Source organism: Zeus faber (genome assembly GCF_960531495.2).
Source record: "Zeus faber genome assembly, chromosome: 8".
NCBI lineage: Eukaryota > Metazoa > Chordata > Actinopteri > Zeiformes > Zeidae > Zeus > Zeus faber.
This window is the reverse complement of record NC_137195.1, coordinates 25,846,877-25,869,032: the sequence shown is the minus strand read 5'-3', so window position 1 is coordinate 25,869,032 and position 22,156 is coordinate 25,846,877. Positions and strand designations below refer to the sequence as shown.

The window sequence follows — 22,156 nt, the reverse complement described above, 5'->3', positions numbered from 1 at the left end:
GAGACAATTTCAAGGCTCAGGAAACCTTTGCAGGTGTTTGGAGTTCATTAGCTGATGAGGGTGTGACACCATGACTTTCCAATATTGTACTTTTTCACAATATTCTAATTTTCCGAGACATGAAATTCTGGGTTTTCATTATCTATAGCCACAATCATCAAAATTTCAAGAAATAAAGGCTTGAAATATTTCACTCTAGCGTACTGAATCTATATAATATGTATATGGGTTTCACTTTCTGAAATGAGTGACAAATAATATTGAACTTTTTCAAGATATTCAAATTTTATGAGATGTACCTGTATATATATATATATATAACGTTACAATATTTCCAATACAAGAAAGTGTCCCATCTTGAGGGTAACGTTGCGGTGACTCATGGAAAGGGGAAGGAAAACAATCCTAAAGTAGATAGTAACACCATGACTGTACACGGCTACAACAACCAACTAAAACTCACAAGTTTAGTGTCTGGGGAGAACGCAGAAGGTGTGGGTTTGTTTTAAGGCCAGACTGTCCATTTCATTTGAACTCTGTCCTAAATCTTTGTTCTGGAGCGTGTCTTGTCTATATAGACGTTGTCGTAGCTGCTGCTTCAGAATCAGTCGAGGATGGTGGACTATGATCAAACAAATCAATGCCACAGCGAATTTTCAATAATAATAATCAATACTATGACTTATAAAAGATAATATATAAAAGAAAAAAAAGAAAGCGGTGCAGTGTTTCAAAACGTAAAGCAGCTCCCATATACGGGAGAATCTTGCGTTTGGGGGGGCGTGTACCAACATATACCATCAAGTAAGAATTGCTGACGTCACTGACGCCACTTCCGTAAACAAGACGAGGATCCGGTTTCACTTGTCTGTAAAAACTTTCAATTCCCTGTGTTATGGATTACGAGAAGCGGTTGGAGGAAGATCTAAATCATATCGTAGACCTTAATCTGACCAGTGCAATAGATCCAAGTCAGTTTAAGCAGCGTGTAATGGATTTAATTTTCCGCAATCATGACTTGGACAACATTTCAAACAGCTGATTTCAACCTGAATGTGACGATGAAACTGAATATTTTGTTAGTTGATGACGTAATGAAGTCCGTTGAGGTTGGTGACAGATTTTCAGATTTCAGATTTTCAGGGGCTCACAATATTGATTGACTCTACATTTTGTTGTGTTGTCCGTACTTTTAAACTCCAAAATAATTCCACTTTTATAAGACATGTATGTTATTACGATTAAATAAAATCTTTTTTACAAACAAAAATAGTTGTGTGTTCATGATTGGCCCATTCAGCATTATGTTAAGTAGCCATGAGGCTTTGTTTGTCTGCCAACCCCATTTCCATTCTGGGAGCTGGCTGAATGAAGCCAAGTGTGGGTAAAACTTTGGAGGTGATTATCACTCTTATCTTTAAAAATATTTGCTTGATTTGCACAAGCGACACCTTGTTTGGAAGATCTGATTCTCCACTTTCAATACAGAAAAGAAAGTCAAAAGAATGACCCTAAAGTATGCGGTGGGTCACATATTAAATGACACACCGAGTTTGATATACAGAGACTCATGTTATTGATAAACTGCACATTTTGTTGTGTTGTCTGCACTTTTAAACTCCTAAGTAATTCCAATTTTATAAAACATGTATATTCTTACTGTTAAATAAAAGCCTTTTTAAAAACAAAAGATTTGTATCGATGACGCTGTCCAAGTCCCTCAAAACCCAAAGACAATGCAGAGATTGCCCCATTCAGCAGGGTTTCAAGCGGCCATGTAACAAGTAGCCATGTGGCTTTGTTGGTCCTCTAAACCATTTGCATTCTGGGGGCTGGCTGAATGAAGCCAAGTGTGGGGGGAAAACTTTGACGGGGATTATCTCAGAAACACAGTTTGCCACACCCTTGTCATTAACAAGTCATAGCTTTAAAAACATTTGCTTGATTTGCACAAGTGACAGCTTGTTTGGAAGCTCTGATTCTCCACTTTCAAATCATGCGGAAAGTGCATTCAAATGTATTCAAGAAACATGGTTAAAGTCATCTCAATGTGTTGCAGGGGTATGTATGTGAATGGAGAGACAGAGATAATAGTAATGGAAGAGGGTGTGCTACTTTTGTTAAATAGGATATACCATACAGAATGATAGCTAAGGGCAAATAGTTAGAATATATTATTGTGGAAGTTTGGATGAAAGAATTAAGTGTTGTTATTATAAACTTCTATAATCCATGATTGAGACTTGAGTTAAATGTATTAGTCTGCTGAGAATCAGGATGGATGGAGAGTAATTTGTTGTGAAAATTTCAATGCCCATAATACAATGTGGGGAGGTGATAAAACCGATAAAAATGGGATGGTGTAGAACAGCTGATGGACACTAAAGAGCTGGTATGTCTAAATTATGGTTATTTTACAAGAATTGATTTAAGCACGGGATGTCAATCTGAGGAGCAAGTTTCAGGTGCGCCACCACTAGTTGGCTTGGCGAGCGAATCCGGCCACCATCCCGCGTCTCACTCGTTCACAAAAGAGATGCTTCCACCTGACCGTGGAAGCATCTCTTTTGTGTTTTGTGCTCACAATTTGTGCGTTTTGTGCAGTTACAGTAGGGGGATGGTAGCTCAGGAGGTAGAGCTGGTTGTCTAGTAATCTAAAGGTTGCTGGTTCGGTCCCAGGCTCCTCCTGCTCGCATGCTGTAGTGTCCTTGAGCAAGACACTTAACCCCTAATTGGTTGTAGGAACGGAACTTAGTCATTAAGTAAGGAGTACCTGTAATGCAATTACAGCAACATCAAATAGCTTTTATAGGTCTTTTCGTGTATTTTCAGATGGCCGTAAAGATCCAAAAACAGGTATCTAAACTCGTCTGCATTTTTTGTCCATGAGTTTGAGTTCAAACAAGTGTAGCCTGGTGAAATTTAAATAACACATGACACAAACTATATTCAGGAACATACATTTCTCGACGACTCTCATAAGGAGAGTAGTCTGAAGGGAACTTGGAGTGTAAAATTTGGTTTAGATTTAACAAAGGTTTTTTCTATATAAACAAGTTTACAAGTTCAGGCACAAGGAGTCTTACTTCAAAATGTAGCTCACGTCTCAAACATCCAAAATATTTCACAAATCTGGGTTAATAATATAACTCTCAAATGCATCAACCAATCTGATAAAGAGACAAGAATCCTTGGCTCACTCAAGTCCGTAACTCAGCTCAGTGCAACAATATTAGTGCATGAATGCCTGAACTTAAACAACTGTTCATAAATGAGAGTGCATGAACAACTGCACAAACAAATGTAACGACTGTATAAACAAAAACACATACAGTTCATTTCAATAGAACATGAAACATCTGGTAGAGAAATATCCAATGAAATGGTGCCATATATCTATACAATTCGTTCTATAAGATCGGTCGTATGTTAAAACAGTCGTATGTCGAAGCAATTTTTCCCATATAAATTATGAAATCATGAAGGGTGAAAATAAACAAAATACACAGCACAAACGGTAAAACACAGTAAATATGAAAAAAATATCCGATAAGCCACCAACTACGTGCACACACGATGTAGGTCGCCCGCTGACTGACTGCTGACTGGCTGCTGACTGGCTGCTGACTGGCTGCTGACTGACTACTGACTGGCTGCCGACGCGCCAACTGCAAATTTCCACCGTCGTATCTTGGAGCAGTCGGTCGCAAGTCGATACAAATTTTCGCGACTATTGCTACTCGTATCTTGGATTAGTGGTAAGTAGATGCAGTCGTAAGTCGAGGTACCACTGTGTACTCACTACGTTTTATCTCTGTGCCAACTCAGGTGCACATGATGTGCTGACAGGTCATCAACCCCATACAGCACTACAGAACGAAAATAACCATTATTTTTGGCGCCATGGACACACCTTAAATGTTCTCCAGCACGAACGATAACAAAATATATCTCTGTAAAATAAACTTACAATGCTTTCAGTAAGTATAAGCCTTGCTGTCCTCTCATGAATTACTCAGCGGCGGCGCGCGTTTCGGCAATTCTCCCTTTCTCTCGCGTGGTTTCCTCTGAAACACAATCCCAGTCTCGGGCACAGCGCCATCCAGTGGCTTTAGTGTGAACTTTGCATTTTCCACCAGCAAGGAGAGAGACAGACAATCTATCGGTGTTTTCAAGCAAAATGATTCAGACGATTATTGCATTGCAATGGATAAAAGAGGCAGTTCCAGAATGAGTTGTGATATGTTTAGAATCATATTTAGCATTGAAGAGTTTAGAGTCAGGGAAAACCAGTCGTTGATATGATTTGGTATATGAAGATTTATTGCCATTGTTTAGAATTAAGAGATTGGGGTTATATGTTAAATTTGAATGGATACCAGCTCATGTGGGTCTTGCGGGGAATTAAATGGTTGATACACCTGCAAAACAGGCATTAAAGGCAGAGAAAATACAGATTAAGGTAAACATTAGTAAATCAATAGCTACAATATTAATTATAAAACAAATTAAAAACAAATGGCAGGCATTATGCAGCGTAGGGCGAGGCATTTGTTTGCCATTAATCCACTCGCTGGGAGTATAAGGTGTGGTGGGAGAAATAGGAAAGAGGATAATATAATTACAAGATTGAGACTTGGACACATGGTTGAATAGAAATGGTTGACTTGTAATAAAGAAAGATGAATCTGGTAGGTGCGATAGCTGTGGTGAGGAGGAAACTGTAAACCATGTCAATAATAATTGTCGTGAATAGAATATATCAGGGATAGAGACGTATTAAAGTGTAAAATACAGCAAATGGAGAAAGTTTAGTGTAAATACAATTCTGGAAAAAATCATCAGGAGGTAGGAATACACAATTCTTATTGTTAGAATTAGTACACGTTAGTATCTGTATTTAGTTTACTATCAACAGGGCTAATACAGAATTTTAGAGAGTTTTATTGTTAAGGGTCCCACCCCCACTTTTGTGAATGAAGAACTGACATCAGTATTCTATGGGTCCTCACCAAGATGGCGGCACACGCAGCTGTAACTGACATCAGAACTTCATGGATGTCACGGATCTGATGAGCCCTCAGACAATCTGAATAAGATGTGTATTCGGGGCAGTTCCAACATGGCGTCATTCGAATTTCATCCAGATCAGTTCAGTATTGTGGATGGAATTTGTGATCAACAATCGCCGGCACACACAGCGCACATATGCAATTTGAGGTACACAGATCATGTGATAGCACTGCAGTCCAGTGACACACAGATATAGCCGGACTTTGACTAAAGGAATATAAGATATGAACTCTTAAGAAAGTTACAAAGTGAGGGGTATTATTAAATTACTATTAAACTTTATTATATTTGAAAATATTAAGTTCAAGTATTACCAGGGATTAAACAAAGCGCAATGTATCAAACGTCATAAATGTATACGCTTCTGAGAACAACTGACACACACCAGAGTAAGTTTTACAAAATAAAAACCCAATAACAACACTGTCAGAGGTTATAAACATTCCGGAGATATCAATGTATACAAACCTCCTGAATTATAATTAATGGTAACAATAACCATAATCAACACATAATATAAGGAACATGTATTTGTTGTGTATGTGTTTTGAAACATTTTCATTATTTTTGTGTCTTCCAGATGCCTCAAAGATTTGTTACAATTACCGGTACAACAAAAATGTGTAGCCCACTATACACAACTTAATTCATTATACAGGTATATCCTCTACAATGTAAGTCAGTCAAACCACTTACCTTCATTTATTTATTTATAGGTTTATAAATTACATTATTATTGTGAAGGCGATTTTCTGTTGATTTACAAAGTGCAATAAAGAATTCTGTTCCCCAAAAGGGATTAATAGTTGTGATAAATAATCATGCTCACAATAGTGACTAAATAATCGTGATTATCATTTTAGCCGTAGTCATGCAACCCTAATTGAGAATGATAACCGCCGTTAGTCCCAATGTAGGAAACCCACCCACAGCCGCAGACACCAACCGATCATAGAATCAACCTGTAATCAGGCCGGAACAAATTAACTCCTGCGGTCACAAAACACACCGGAACAGAGAGCCAACGCAAAGTCATCCATTGAAGTCTAACGAAGGGCTGACTACCCTAGACCCTGTGTAATGCTACCTGCAGCTTTATTTATTATAATTATTATTATTATTATTATTTTTTTTTTTTGTGGGTCAGTCTGTAATTCCTCTCCGTCCGTAGATCAGTGGGTGGTGGTCCTGCACCCTATGTTGTTTGCTAACTGCTGTTGAACGCTACAAGAGAAGAAGAAGACGGCGCGAAGCGGCGGGCCGCAAATCACACGAGAATGAGGGAGAATGATTACACATTGTGACTCCGTTCCATAGTTTTGTTAAGGCCCCTGTAATCAAATGCTGAGCGGGAAATGGGTTCAAACGCCCTCTCCTGTCTGCATGGAACAGGCCGGCCGACCAGCTGTTTTTCCACACTTTTGTCCGTTTAACCACCGTGAACGGCCAAGCCGCCCGCACGAAAGGGACCAGAGTCCAGGAAGCGACCAGAAAGCTACCAGGCTGTACAGTGAAACCCCAGTGCTGGCAACACAGGGCAAAGCCTGCAAGTTAATGGTAGCTTTTACTATGTGGCCTACAGATCCAATTACCCTGCAACGTCGCCCTCTTCCAGCAAATACCACAGCACCATCTTGTGGGTTTGACTGAGAACAACGTTTAATAGAACAAATCATTTTTTGCCCATAGCCCTTGCCCCTCTCTTTCTCCTTGTGTTTTATAGTTTAGATATATGGAGCTTTGGGTCTTCTGTTTTAAAGATACCGATTGCATCTGCGATTATGATTATCTACAACTATTTTTATACATTTGTCCTGTTTTTATTGTGTTTGCCTGCCTGCACAACACATGTCCAAGATGATGGATGGATGATGGGAAGATAGATTTGTTGACAGTTCTTGAACTAATACCACATTTGGTCTAAGTTGGAATAAGTTACGATGGGCACTCATGTGTTGATGTTAAATAATGTCAGCAGATCCCAGCACATACATGATCTGTGTTCTACATTTGCAGTCCTTTAGTGCAGCATCTGTCCTTCGGGAATCATCGAATCAATGCAATTAAACAGCAAGGCTTAGGGTTTAGCACCTTTCCTATCTGTAAAATAATGATTACTGGAATACTGAAAACAGCATCTTTTGAAAATATGAATTTGAGATGATGAAGATGGGGGGGAGCAGATGGCTATAACCGTATGGTGAAGCACTTGAATAACATGTGGACTGTTTAAACCACAACTTATAACCAAATTTGTCCGACCTACATGAACCAGTTTAGTTTATGTGGCCAGAATACCACACACCCATTGCCTCAATTGTTTTCAATCCCACTGGCCTTTATTGCTGCAGGAAACCTGCCACTTGACAATAATGCAAAATAATAAACGAGTTGCGGCTCCTCTTGTTGTCATGCAACATAATTTTGGTCCTCAAAACAAACATGTTATTTGCCCCACGCTGACCCGTTTTCAGGATACCTCTGTTGAAGCCAGGCCTCCAATTGGTCCCTCGGTGCCCAATTAACCTGCATGCTGGACTGCTGCAGAGTTTAATCTGTGACTGAGCCTGGCCAATGCTTCTTCTTTTTGTAAATATATATTTTTGGGATATACTTTATGAGCGATTGGGCGAGTAAAGTCCACTCGACTATTTCTTTTTTTTTTTTTTTCCCCCACCAGGATTTTTTTATTTACTATTCATTCACCTGTTCGTGGAAATTCGTGAGGAGGATCAAGTGCGTTGCCATGGGTACATCCCAACAGATGAGCTCCCGTGATGCCCAACCCAAGCGCCCTCATCACCTGCAGCAGCGTAGCGTCGCAGGAGGTCTCACTAACCCTACACTTTTATTTCCCTCACACCTTCTAAAAGTGCAGAATAAACACAACTGGACACCAAAGCACATTTGTCCTTTGTTTTTTTTTTGTTTTGTGTGCTTTGTTTTGTTTTTATTCCCCAAGGTGTCTCCGGTGCGCTTTACACAGGGAAGTCCTTCCCGTCTCCAAGTGGCACTGAGTGGCTTTTGCGCAGCTGCAGCATATCGTCTCATTCCAAATTGGAGCCCTCGGAAACCACCATGGAGTCGCATTGGAGCACAATGAATAACCGTCGATGAGGAAACGCCTCATCTCCAACTGACCGTTGTTTTTGTTTTTTTTTTTCTCTCTCGGGAACCCGTCGCCGTTCAACTCCTGCATTTATATCCTCATTCTTTTACGCACGGCCGGCGCGATGGGCTCCGAGAAGCCCAACTTTCTGTCGCAGCCGGTGGTGAAGAACATCTTCATGTACCGGAACGGAGACCCGTACTACGAGGCCCGTCGCATCGTCATCAACCAGCGCAGGGTTTGCAACTTCGAGACCCTGCTGCGGGAGGTGACCGGCGGCGTCCAGGCGCAGTTCGGAGCGGTGCGCAACATCTACACGCCCCGCGGAGGACACCGCGTGGAGCGCCTGGAGAGCATCCAGAGCGGGGAGCAGTACGTGGCCGCCGGCAGGGAGAGGTTCAAGAGACTGGAGTAAGACGGATTTGATTCACCCTTATCGAATTTTCATGCGTGAGCCTTCCTCACTCCGGTGGCGCGCAGGTCGAAGGGAACTCCACGCAGCGCTCCTTGGGCTTTGGGTGTTCGGAGAGGCGCGCTGATGTGGACCGTGACCCGCCAACACTGACGCTCCGATTTACAAGCGACTTAAAGATAATGAGATTTACGCAGCAAAGCCCCAGATGCCAATTTGGCTGTTTGAGAAGGGACAGCTAAGACCCTGCTAATTCATAGGGAACTTGTCTATCTAAAGGTGCTCTGGAAAGCCCGAACCTGCGGCCCAATATTCACGAGTCAATGATGGAATTCTGTTAAAATTAAAGTTAGTCAATAGATTTGTGAATTTTTGACTGACTCGGTTTCCCTATAGTTTTTTGGGGGGAACAAAATTGGTTATCCCATCTAATAAACTATTACATGTATAGTACAACATTTACATGCATGCTCTACAGTGCTACATTTCTCCACTCCAAAAATCGAATATTATGAGGAATGTTGTACTAGTAGTAGTAGTAGTAGTAGTAGTATGACTAGTTGTTGCAGCAGTAGTAGTGTTGCTGTGCATTAATGAATCAGGCATTGTCAGTAGATTCAATATCCAAGACTTTATTTGTCACATACATCATACAAGTCCTGTGTAGTGCAGTGACATTATAAAATAGCAATACAAAGGCTGCGCAAAACGAAGTAGGTGAAGTAATAACAAAATAATATTATCTAGCTAATAACTGACCAATGTGTCCAATAATAAATTGGAAGTGGTTGAAGTTGTTGGTATTGAGTTTCCTTTGACCTGGATGAGTTATTTGGATTAAATATCCAATTGTTGGTGGAGACGAAATACAATAGCTGCTTGAACAAGACATTCTTCCTGGCCTAAGACCTGAACTTGCTGTGCTTGAGCTTGGTTGCATGGTTTAGTCTAATCTGCTGCTTTTATTGTTTTTGCAGCTACCTACACATCGGCTCCAGGAAGAAGAGGATGATGCAGACTCTTCCAATGCCGGTCAGACTGATATGTGACTCATGCAAAACCCCATTTTTACAGTCAGTCAGTGAGGTTGTCCCAACAGATGTTGGAAAATGTGCAGTGGCATGTTCGATGCAATTCAAATAGTTCTATTGGCATGGGGAAACATATTGTATGTTTTACATTGGCAAAGCAAATGGAAATGAAAAAATGTACATTTTCAACATTGCTGCTAAAACAAAACATATAGACAGATAATTGAAGATAAGCTTATAATTAAATCAGTTAAAGAAAATGTAAATGCTGCAGTTAAAAAATATATATAATAGTAATTTTATATATATATATATATATATATATATATATATATATATATATATATATATATATATATGCAAAGATAGCAGACAGATAAACAGACAAATGTAAACATTGCTGTTAAAAAATATATACAGTATACAGATAGGTGAGTATAGTATCTACTATATCTGTCTCTGTTACAATATGCTTCAATATACTTCTTTTAATTTCATGATATAAATCATCCAGATCTTATTTGCTTTTAATTTAGACCATCAACACATGCACAAGCAACTCAGCAACCACTCTTGATCAGTCACTCAGTAAAACAAGTTGTTTGATTTTTATTTACTCCTTTAGTTATTATTCTTTGAGTTAATTTGTTCATTTCCAACTTTGTTCTACCCACCTTGCATTCAGTTGCTTAAATGTGCGGTGAGCAAGGGAGGACTTCCAGTAAGCGATGAACAAGAGTTAAGTATTTTAAGTTTGTGATTTGAAGATTCACTTCCTCTCCCATGCTTTTGACAGCGTTTCTCCCATCTCCGGAGTCATTTAAAAGAGTTGAGAATTGTTTGCGAGTCTCGCATCACTTAAGTCACATGTGAGTAGGCCACATTAATAAGCACAGTTCAACATGTTTCCCATTGGTTATACTGAGTAGTGATGGATTGGCCGTCGGGCAAATGCCAGAAAAGCCCATAGCATGTACCGGTGTTAACATAATTGGTTGAAGCGCTGATCAGTGTCAACTTTAAAGCATTACCATACCTCCAATCAGTGCACTCAATTGTGTATATATACTCCCTAAGTCACGGAGGAATCACGGTCGGTAATAAATTGACAACAATTTGAGTCATGACTGAAATAAAACCATTCAATGAATTAAATATTTTTTCAATGTTGTGTTGCATGAGTAGTTGATTTATTTTCATGCACACGTTACAAAATGCAGATGTACAAGTGACTGGCCTCCAAATGTATGTCGGGTCATACATGCTGCAGGGCGCAGATCTTGGTGGTAGAAGCAAGGGCCAAGTGGAGAAGGGTTCCATGTAAACAACAGTTGAGCATGGGAACGCCATCAACAACTGCCACTAACATCTTTACTTCATCAATCACTTGTCAACAGTTTCTGACTCTTCCCGTCACCATTGCGACCGCTGAGCGCTCATTCTCCAAACAAAAACGAATTAAAAACTGAGGAGCACAATGGGACAGAATAGACTGAGTGGATTGGCCATGTTATCAATTGAAAATGGCTGGGTGAAGAAGTTGGACATGGGCGGGGCATTGTGGATGACTTTGTGGGGCGCAAGGCTCACCGAGTGCCCTTCAAACAGTGAGTATTTGATGAACTGATAGGCCACCGTGCCCATTTTCCTAAACATTCTAGCTTTTGATAATTTACATTAGGCAGCTCATTAGTCGAAGCGGGTTCCAAAATGACATGACTGCTGTGACAGCGGTCACAACCTATCAGTGGTGCTGTGTGCGCTCGCTGTCGTGCATGATGTGTGCTGTGCTGTGCTGTGCTGTGCAGGCATTGTAGTGTTGTTTTGATTGAAGCTTTCCTTTACATAAAGACATTTCCACATACATTGATGCAGAAAAGGCACATATTGGTGCATCAAAATTAACCAGAATGCAGGAAATCAAGTGTTTGATGCTCTTAATTTCCTGGGGGAGGATCCCCGGACCCTGCTTAATGTCCACGCCCCCAATATTCAAACAGAGCCTACGCCACTGCTGATGTGCAAATCGGTCGTCCAACCGGGGCATAGGGGCGAAAGACTTATCGAACATCAAGTAGCTGGTTCTCTCCGAAGTTTCCCTCAGGATAGCTGCGGCTCAACACTCTTAGTTTTATCTGTAAATCACTATCTCAAGCTTTTTATGTTTACATTTGGGGGGGTTGGCTCTGTCGCAAATGCTAGGGCCGTTTTTTAACCCCACTCCATCACTGGTACTGACGATAAGAGAGATGGGAGTTTGTGGACTTCTGCGATCGTTCTCACACCTCCACAATAGTTTTACCATGGAAGGAGTCGAGCTTTGAGCGAGATTAGAGGCGTGAGGTGTGTTTAGTCGTTCCGCTTCCTTTGTCGCGCCGTAAAGAACCATTTTGCCTCACCGCCTCAGTGGTCGTGAATTATTTACGCCGTGGATCCTAACCCCCCCCCCCCCTCTCCCCTTAATGCATCTTTAATCACCAGCCACACCGTCATAGCCAAAACAAACAGGAGCTTGCACTCCCATATCCCTAAGTTTTTCGGGGTTTTTTTTCTATCGCCATCACTCCCGTTTTTATTTAATTATTTTTATTATTATTTTCTTTAGCTTCAAGATAAATTATGAATTATTTATTGATTAACTATTTTGTAGTAGTAGCTTTGCCTACAGTTAGTATGGGTACCTATACGGTACCCCATATGCTGGTCTTAAATCGGCTATTGTGATTTTGTTAATGTATGTTTTGAAACCAAACAAATAGTATTAGGATGTTTTTGGGTGGGTCTGTGGTGTTATTGCTGAGCTCTCGTGGCATCACATACAAGTCAACATAGACCAAAACAAAGGGGGAAAATGCTACAATAATAATAATACTACTACCACTACTACTACTTCTAATAAAAGGGATAACTTTAGGAAACCAACCATTGAATCAAAGCCTATTCATTCTATACATTTGTTTTTGTGGTTAAACATGTCTCATTTTCTTCCCATTCCCATAACAGCTGAGCTTTAAGCTTTTGTTGTTACTATTATGATTAGTTGTCAAGCTTTAAAATAGCTAATCCGTCCTTACAAGTGCCCACCCCCTGCTTCTCCTTGCTGATTATGTGGTTAGGTCAGAGCCTTTTTTCTTTTTTTTTTACCTGATTGTGATTATTTCAGGGTGGCACGCAATCATTGGGCCTAGGGATGTTAATAATTAACTGTTTAACCAACAAGAATTTTGACAGAGTAATACTATCAGTAAAAAAAAAAATATATATATTTATTTTTATTTTTTTAAGTAATTAAAGTTTTAAAGAAGTTTGTTGCAGGGCAAAAGAAAAATAGACTATACAATCTATTTCTCATGGTGCAGCCACACGTGCCTTTCATTTCAGGCATGTAAGAGGATAGTGTGACAGTTCCGCATGACACACGCCACCCTAGTGGCGTTTGCAGGGCCCTCAGACACATAGACACAGGCAGAGATGTTGCAAACTCACTATACAGTTTATTGTAGAGAGTGGCAAGATGTAACAAGCCGGGGAACAGATGGACACATGTCATGACGGCGCTCCCTGTGTGTGCGGGGGGGGGATGGGTGATTTACCTGTTGCTTGTTGATTGCTCTGACGAGCAACAGGTGTACAGCCACATCTGATTACATGCCCCATTACCTAGACCCAAGACAGGTGTGGCTGCTTAAACTACACCACCCCCACACCACAGACAGCTTACGCAGCTTTTCCAAACCCGGAAGTGCCGGCCGCGGTGTGCTCAGGTCTTTACAAATGAAACAGAGCAGCAAAATTTAAATCCTATAGTGATAATAAACTGTTTAAAATTAATTAATGGTGTGTGACTGGATTGTACATTATTTAAAGTAATGGGATCCTTTTTTCCCCCAATCTAATTGTACGCACCATCTAGGAAAAATGTAACAATTAGATGACTCTATACGTTGAACGAATACGGAGTGCTCCAAATCGAGTACTCATGCCAACCCCTAATGTCGTCAACAAGTCTGAATATTGTCTATATCATAATATGATTTATTTTATCACATTAAAAAGGAAACCTGGTATAATCGTATGTCACACCCCAGACCTTCTTCGATTCCAAATTGTCTGTTTTAATCTTGTTTGATAACTGTTAATGATCGGTTAACAAGGGTCGGCTATCAGTGAGGGGAAAAAATAAATTCAAAAAAAATTACTAAGAACTGAATGACTTCGTCCCTCCCACTGATGGTGGTTTATTGATTAATTTGATGAGAACTATGGATGGGGATGATTATTCGACTAATCTATTAGTCGACTTGGGTAGGGACGTCAACTATTGATTTTTTTCCGTTGACTATTTCGATTTTTTTTTTTGTACGCGACTTTTCCTTCCCGGACTCTAATAAGTGTAGCACACACTCCACAGGAAACTCTGCCTGGACTCTAAAGTGTAGCGCACAGAAGAACGTTCTGCTTTGTATGAGAATGATGGGGGTGGGACGGAACAAAACGTAGTGTTATTTTACCCAATCTTGTAAGACTTATTTTTGTTTTGTCACTATAGATTTCAGTCACAAGAAATCATTATAGATGATGTTTTTTTTTTTCTAGTGGAATAAATTATTTCATACAATTTCATCGTTTAAATAAATCTTATATTGCATAATTGGAAATTAGCTGTAACAGCCGACTCTTTTCAGTGTCTGGCTCACTGAAAAGAGCCAAACTTTTTAACACTACTGCAAGTACGTCTCTTCTCCTCCGCACACTGCTTCCGTGTCCGCTCTGTATGTTCTTCTCTGATCTGACTTTTTTTTTTTTCCTAATTCTACTCATATCACAGCATCAGGTTCCGTTTAACCTGATTATCTTATCTTTGATGTTACAATCCAAATCATATCCATAACAGTGTACCAGCACCTCTCACAAGCTGCCGGTACACTGTTCTGCCCTCTCAAGTGGACAAATCAAGTGGACAAATTGTGGAATATATCATATTTAATTGAGTTGGAGTGCACATTTTCTTTAAATTATTAGAACGCACAAGTTGTGAGCTCCGGCTCCTGCAGCTCGAGCTGCGGCTTTGGCTTCGGCTCCCACTTCGGCACTTGGCCTATTTGAAAAAATACAAGAATAATTTTAAATAGCTCCTGTTGATATTTATTTACTGTATATACAGGTACTCCTCACTTAAGGACCTACCTGTTTAACGACCGTTTGGACTTACGACCAGCTCTCTGACCAGTCTGTATCGCACGCTGCGTACGTTACCGTGGCGTCAGTGTCAAGCATCTCATCACGCAGGACCCTTTATATACTGTATATATACACTACTCACAAAAAGTTAGGGATATTTGGCTTTCGGGTGACATATATGGAAAATGTGAAAAGTTCCCGCTACAGTGATATATCATTAAAGTAGGGCATTTAAGTAGAAGCATGCAATGGTGATTTCCTCATCAATTTATTGAAACAAAAGCAACAACAGTGGTGGGTTTACCTCAACAAAAAATGTCTGTCTCAATAACTTGTCATGTGCCCTTGAGCATTGATTACAGCTTGACAACCACATCTCATGCTGTTCACAAGTCCACTTATTGTCTGCTGAGGCATGGCCCCCCACTCTTCTTGAAGGGCGGCCCTCAGGTCATTGAGGTTCTGGGGTACAGAGTTTTGAGCCTCTACACGGCCACTCAGCTGATCCCATAGGTTTTCTATGGGATTCAGGTCTGGAGAAAAGCAGGCCACTCCATTTGAGGTGCCCCAGTCTCCAGCAGCCGTTCCCTAATGATGCCACCTCGATGAGCTTGAGCATTGACGTCCATGAAGATGAAATGAGGCCTGTGTTGTTCATGCAGGGGCACAATGACTGGATTAATGATGTTATTCAGGTAGTATGGCCTTGTCACTGTACCATTCACAAAGTGTAGGGCAGTTCTGTATTGACTAGACACACCTGCCCACACTGTAACACCACCACCACTAAAGGCTCGTCTGGTGACAACAGTGGCTGATCCATAGCGCTCTCCTTGACGTCTCCAACATCGTTGGCGGCCATCAATTCTGCTCAACGTGAATCGACTTTCATCAGAGAACAGCACTGAGGCCACTGGTGCCTCGTCCAGCGTCAATGCTCCCTGGCCTGTGCAAGACGATGATGCCTGTGCCTGGTGGTGTGGTCAGGTACCCTGATGTCAACGGTTTCGAATGGTCTGACGTGACACTCTGGTGTCTCTCACCTCCCTTAAATGTGCCTGGAGTTGAGTGGCATTCATCATCCGCTTCCACAGGGCACTGTTCACAATGAAGCGCTCATCAGTGTGGGATGTGGCCAAAGGACGTCCACTTCTATGCCTTTCTGTGACTCTTCCAGTCTCTGTATCTCTGTTGCAACCTGCTGATGACACTCTGTGACACTCTAAGCTCAGTGGCCACTTCCTCTGAGAACATCCTTTTGAAGCCTCACAATGGTGAGATACTGTTGATCAATTGTTAGGTGTCGTCTTGGTCTTATGATGTCAAAATGTGAACAGCGTGATGAAGAGGACTGTTTGAATACCAATTCTAATTGAACCAGGAAATGTATTGGTTGATTCATGGATCAAACACCTGTTGTGAATTTTGCCGTTCAGCTCCTTGTTAGAGAACAGCAAGTTGTGCAAAAAGTACTGAAGCATTGAACAGTTGGACATGTGCATTCAAAAGTTTAGAGAAGGTCAAATTAAGTTCACCTGTAAAGATTATTGTGCATTTTAGGTTCATCCTGAAATTTCACCCGAAAGCCGAATATCCCTAACTTTTTTTGAGTAGTGTGTATATACTAAATATGTTAATACTTTATATACTGTATAGACTATATACATTTCATTTACATTTAGTCATTTAGCAGACGCTTTTATCCAAAGCGACTTACAATTGTTCAAACACCGACAGACGCAGCCATCAGGAGCAATTAGGGGTTAAGTGTCTTGCTCAAGGACACTACAGCATGCTAGCAGGAGGAGCCTGGGATCAAACCAGCAACCTTTAGATCACTAGACCACCAGCTCTACCGCCTGAGCTACCATCCCCGTCTCTCTTTTTATAGTATATTATTTGACAGCACGTCAAAATGTTATTTTGTATGTATTCAATTTAATACAGGGTAGAGTGCCGTTTGGTACATTAATTTTTCCCATCGGGTTTTCAAGTAGGTTTTGTCCAAACCCAATTCCCTGTTTTGGAAAACTGCACACAATGAAACTATTCTGCAGTCTATTGTCCATATTGACCCTCGAGACAAATAATATATACTGTACGTGGTAGACGATTCATTGTTTTAGCCTTTAATAATACAAGGATAGATGCATCAAGGACCTACTAATTAACTATGGACTCAATGAATTCAACATGAATCCGCCCTTTGGTGTCCTGGGTAAAATAAACTGGTCTAAAACGACTATACACTATCTTAGATATTCGCTTTGTGAAATTATTTTTGTTCATTCTTTATTTTGAGGTTTATCTTTTGTTTATTATTAGGTTTATTGTATATTGCTCCTTTTCTATGTTCTAGTTCACATTTAGGTTTGTTTTTTTTGGTGTGTATTCTTTATTTTTTAGGTTGATTTATGTTGTTCTTTATTTTTATTGATTTTTAAGTTTGTATGTATTGTTTAGGGTCATAAGGTTTATTGCCAAATTTCTTTGTTTATTTTATATTTATCTTTTGTTCATCTGTTTCTTCTTATTTTTATTGTATATTTTAATTTTCTCTGTCTCTTTAAGACATACTATACCTCACATAGTGTCTCTTTTATGAAGTGACCTCAGAGTCCTGCTGTGTCTCTAGATGTTGCCAGGGCGTCCGTACCCCCAGAAGACCTTTAATACCCCTCCTCCCCAAACGGCAGGATCTCGCAGGATCCAGGTCTTTGTGCGTGGCGGGTTGCCAGGTGTTTTTGGGGGCACGGAACATCCAGTGCTCGCACTCTGCAACCTCACACTTCCCTCAGGATTATGGATAGCTAATTATGCTGCGGTGAGACGAAGGCCAGCGCCTGTCAGTCTGGACAATGGCTCTTTCTCTTCGGGGAAAAGAAAATGGTTCTTTGATCTCAACAGTGTGTTGCCATAGTGAATGTTAATTTGACGCTGTTGCATTGAAAACCCCCTAAAATATATAGAAAGGGTTTGTGTTAGTGATGATGAATGTATTGTACACCCTACATGAAATTCATCTTATATGTGGATTATTCATGTTTTGTTACATTTAACCATTCAGAAGATGGTTTTAACCAAGGTGACTCACAATAAGTACAATACATACAAAACAATAAGTCAATGAGAAGCATACATACAGTACATAAAACAACAATAATAATCCTTATGATAATGTAGTTGGAGGGAATTTTACTCATATTTATTGTTCATGTGCTTTAAATGAAAAAAATAATAAATCACAAAATCATTTTTTTCTGTTTAGTCAAACACATCATTGCCATAATATAGTTTTTTTTTTTTTGTATATTAAAAAGGCCATAGAAATGATCTTCTTTTTGGTCCTATGAAGTCTGAGAACATTGTATATTTCTCATTTAATGAGAAAATAAACTGTCTGCAGCTTAGGCTTGGTACAGTTTAGGCTTATAATACACCACACATTGACTTAATATACTCAGTTATTGCTGTTAATATTAATATTTACAGTACACAGTGAGTATCGATCTGGGCCTGCTCTTAGGTTGCATTTGATTTTCCATAGCATCGATATCACATATAGTCAAATACATGCACTTGTAAAATGTTTTTTTTGTCCATTGAAGTAGGCAGATTAAAAAAAGTATCTGTGTTTACAACTTTGAGATGCTGAATCCATTTTATTTATGTATTTGTTTTAACTTTCTTTCGTCTCTCCCTGCAGGCCAAACCTTTGCCACAGAGTCGAATCATGGTTTCCGCTAGGTTTCTGAAACCTCTCAAGGAGCCGTGCCCGATATTGTGAGTGTCCTATCTTGATATCATGCACCGGTAAAATAATGTTGACGTTATTTAATATGGTAAAAAAAAAAGTTTTTGTTGTTGGTGTCACATCATTCAACACGTATAACCTGATTAGGAGTATTTGAAATATTTGTAATATTTGTAACTTGTTATCTTGTTACCGGTGGCCTGATCTTCTTAAATTGGTTATATACATTTATAACAAAAGGAAAAAATCATGAATACTGATAGTTAAATGGTGGAAAAGTAGTGCATTACACTCATTTGTTTATTAATTTATCTATTTATTGATAAATAGGTAAATTCATTGATTTATCTATAAATAAATATGTAAATAAATGGACTCGTGTTGATTCATCTATCTATTTATTGATTAATAACTAGATTCATTCATTGAATTAATTCATTTATCTATACTGTAAATAAATGTTAATAAATTGGCTAGATTGTTAATTCATTTATCTGTTGTTGATAAATGCATAGATAAATGAATTCAAAACAACCCAAAAATTCCATTATCTTTATATCCCCCTCCAAAACTCACAAAGAGGACGAGGAGCCGTGATATGTCTATGTTCTGCCAAAAATCCATGTGTGGTTTTCCTCTGTTTAGCGTGGTAGCCAATGGCGACCTGTTGAATCCGCCGATCCGGCTGCTGGTCCACCAGAAGATGCTGGTCCAGTTCGACAAAATCCTGGAGATGATCACGGAGAAGATGGGCCTGAGGGTCTTGGGGGGCGTACGCAGGTACCAAATAGTCATGCAAGATTCGCAGACTGTTCGTTTGTTGCGAACAAATCGTTTAAATGACTCGGTAAACTGGAGTCACCCGGGCAATGACTCCTGGACTAGTTAAACTGTTTCACTGCTTTACACTTTGCGTTCTTCCTCAATAAAGTATTTAGCAGAATTAAATTATTCGTGGGAGAATTCCATTCACAACGACTCTTCTGACTCGTTACCAGACCAAATCTTTTTACTGAGTCACTTGCAAAGAGCTGAATCTCCAAAAATATATGGTAAATGGTCTGGATTTGGATAGCACTTTTCTAGTCTTGCGGCTACTCAAAGCGCTTTAAAATACCTGCCTCACATTCACCCATTCACACGCATATTGATGGCAGCGGCAGCCGTGCAAGGCGCACACCTGCTCATTGAGAGCAGTTAGGGGGGGTTAAGTGTCTTGCTCAAGGACACTTCAGCATTCTACCAGGAGGAGCCGGGGATCGAACTTCCAATCACTAGACCACCCGCTCCACCTCCTGAGGTGTGTGTGTGTGTGTGTGTGTGTGTGTGTGTGTGTGTGTGTGTGTGTGTGTGTGTGTGTGTGTGTGTGTGTGTGTGTGTGTGTGTGTGTGTGTGTGTGTGTGTGTGTGTGTGTGTGTGTGTGTGATGAAGCCTCTTCACCTTCCAAGGCCACCAGGTGACGGAGGGGAAGCAGCTGGAGGCCGGTCAGTTCTATGTGGCCGTGGGAAGAGAGAAGTATAAGAGGTTGCCCTACAGCGACCTGCTCTTCACCAAACACAGAAGCACCAGGAGAGTCAACGGGTAGGCCTTGCACCATAGAACGTAATATAAAATGTAACTGACCATGTTTCAAAATAGCAATAGGTTATTTTGTGATAATGACCAGCTGGCTGCTTGTTATCCTGCCTTTTACACACTACTTACTGAATTAACTAACCTATTTACTGTTTGTGAAATTGGACGTAATAAGTATTTGCATCTTCAAGTCTATCAATTGTAGTATATGGGCCGCGGCACAAAATGGCACCACTAGTTGGTATTAGCATTATCATGTAAGCAAAGTGAAAGGATTATTAACAGACAGCGGTTATTATTCAGAAATAACTAACCGCTGATTGCTGCTATTGACCAATCAGAATATAGTGTCGCACAGAGCGGTTTGATAAAATACTATAATATACTGTGTTGGCATTTAGATTGTGAGTGTCAACTGTTACAATCGAATGGGATAAGGCCCTTTTAGACATTGGTAAATATGCCCGATCAGGGAATACATATTTAGAAAGTATATTGAAAAAAAAAAACATTTCTTTGTATTGATGTGTTTACAGGTAATCAAAAAGTCTGAAAAAGTTTGAAAACTGTTCTAATTATACATTGTACTTGATGTAAGTGAATATATGTCTGAAATTTTGCTTTCATTTTTGACTTCTTATTGTATGTTCTGTACGAACTGAGAGTCACGGATCAATTAGAATTACTTGTATGTGTCATAGAACCTGGTTTATATTTTTAATTTACACAGCAAAGATGAAGGCCTTAAAGTGCATTTGAGGGTTGAAATTTGACTTTACATTATTTGCTTCCAATGACAAGCACAATGCAATTTCCCTTCATGTATTAATTGAGAAAAAGGAACCTGAGAATGTTGTTAATACTATATTAATGTAGTATAAGTATATTAGTCTCAAAACAAATTTTATGTAGTTGGCTACCGACTACTGCAGAAGTACATAATTGCTTTGGAACCTTTTTTTAAATGCCATCTAAAAAAAAAAGGTTAATTAATAAGTGTTCCATAGAATTTGCTGTACTTATGTTCATGTACTGTACTACAAATTTTCCTATGTCGTATTGCAGTAATTAATTTAACATCTGTTCACTCTTGGCTCTTATCTAGAACAAAGACGTTCTCCCTACCCCCAATTTACAGATTTGCAAAGCAAAATGGAAATGTAAGTGCTCCTTTGCGATTCACTGTTTTTGCGTGATGTCAATTTTCAATTTGAATTACTTCAAAGCAATTACTTGATGCATGAAAGTTCGATTTTTATCCACTTATCTATCTATACATCTATCTACCTTCTTAGTTCTCATTGTGATGACTATTTTGGCCTTATGCAATCCAAATTCATAGTCATAATCATCATTACCAGTTTACTGTAAAACGAAACAATTGGAGAGATTGGAGGGCATTCAAAGTTGAGCAGAGCATTCCAGAGCACATGTTGAACACCGGTGCCGCTGACGAAACTTTATCTGAGCTGAGATAGTCTTATGGAAATAACTGTTTGATAAAATAAATATTTCTGTGTCAGAAAAGCAGAATTACGATCTGTATCCCCTCAACCACCCCCTCCACCCAGAGTAAGTCGCTGGCCTGCAGCAGCAACAGCGGAGGAGAGTCCAAGGCCTCGCCTCCGGCCCAAAGCACTTCCAACAAGGAACACCTGTCGTCCATCGTCAGGGAGATCTCCCAGGCCAGACTCATCTCCCTCAGGAAGAAGAGGAGCGGACTGAGCATGTCCCTGGGCATCCCCAACGGCGGTAGGTGGCAGTGAAATGTCCTGAAATGCAATGTCTGACCGGATGTCTGGGATATCTGATATATTTGTTGACTTGAGTTGAAAAGTAAATTTCATTAGACGCTCCAGGGGGCAGGGGTAGGGGGTGCATGCTGACACAGCCGTTTCACCGGCCCAACAGATCGTCCCCTTCAGATGGGGAAAAGAAATCGAGTTCAACTGAAGGGATAAAAAAAAAAAAAAACCTTTAAACCCCACCACCACTCTTGCCCTGACCAACGCTACAAACAC

At 40.0% G+C, this 22,156-nt stretch overlaps 1 protein-coding gene across 1 annotated transcript; it reads left to right on the top strand.

Moving 5' to 3' along the window:
- Positions 1-8,306: 8,306 nt before the first annotated feature.
- Positions 8,307-21,901, top strand: LOC307233527 (doublecortin domain-containing protein 2-like; the record flags this gene model as incomplete). Its single annotated transcript, XM_080004865.1, has 7 exons — positions 8,307-8,593; positions 9,572-9,626; positions 18,513-18,589; positions 19,206-19,340; positions 19,992-20,141; positions 21,241-21,295; positions 21,707-21,901. The coding sequence occupies 7 exons, from the start codon at positions 8,307-8,309 to the stop codon at positions 21,899-21,901; spliced, it is 954 nt and encodes a 317-aa protein (XP_079860991.1).
- Positions 21,902-22,156: the final 255 nt, after the last annotated feature.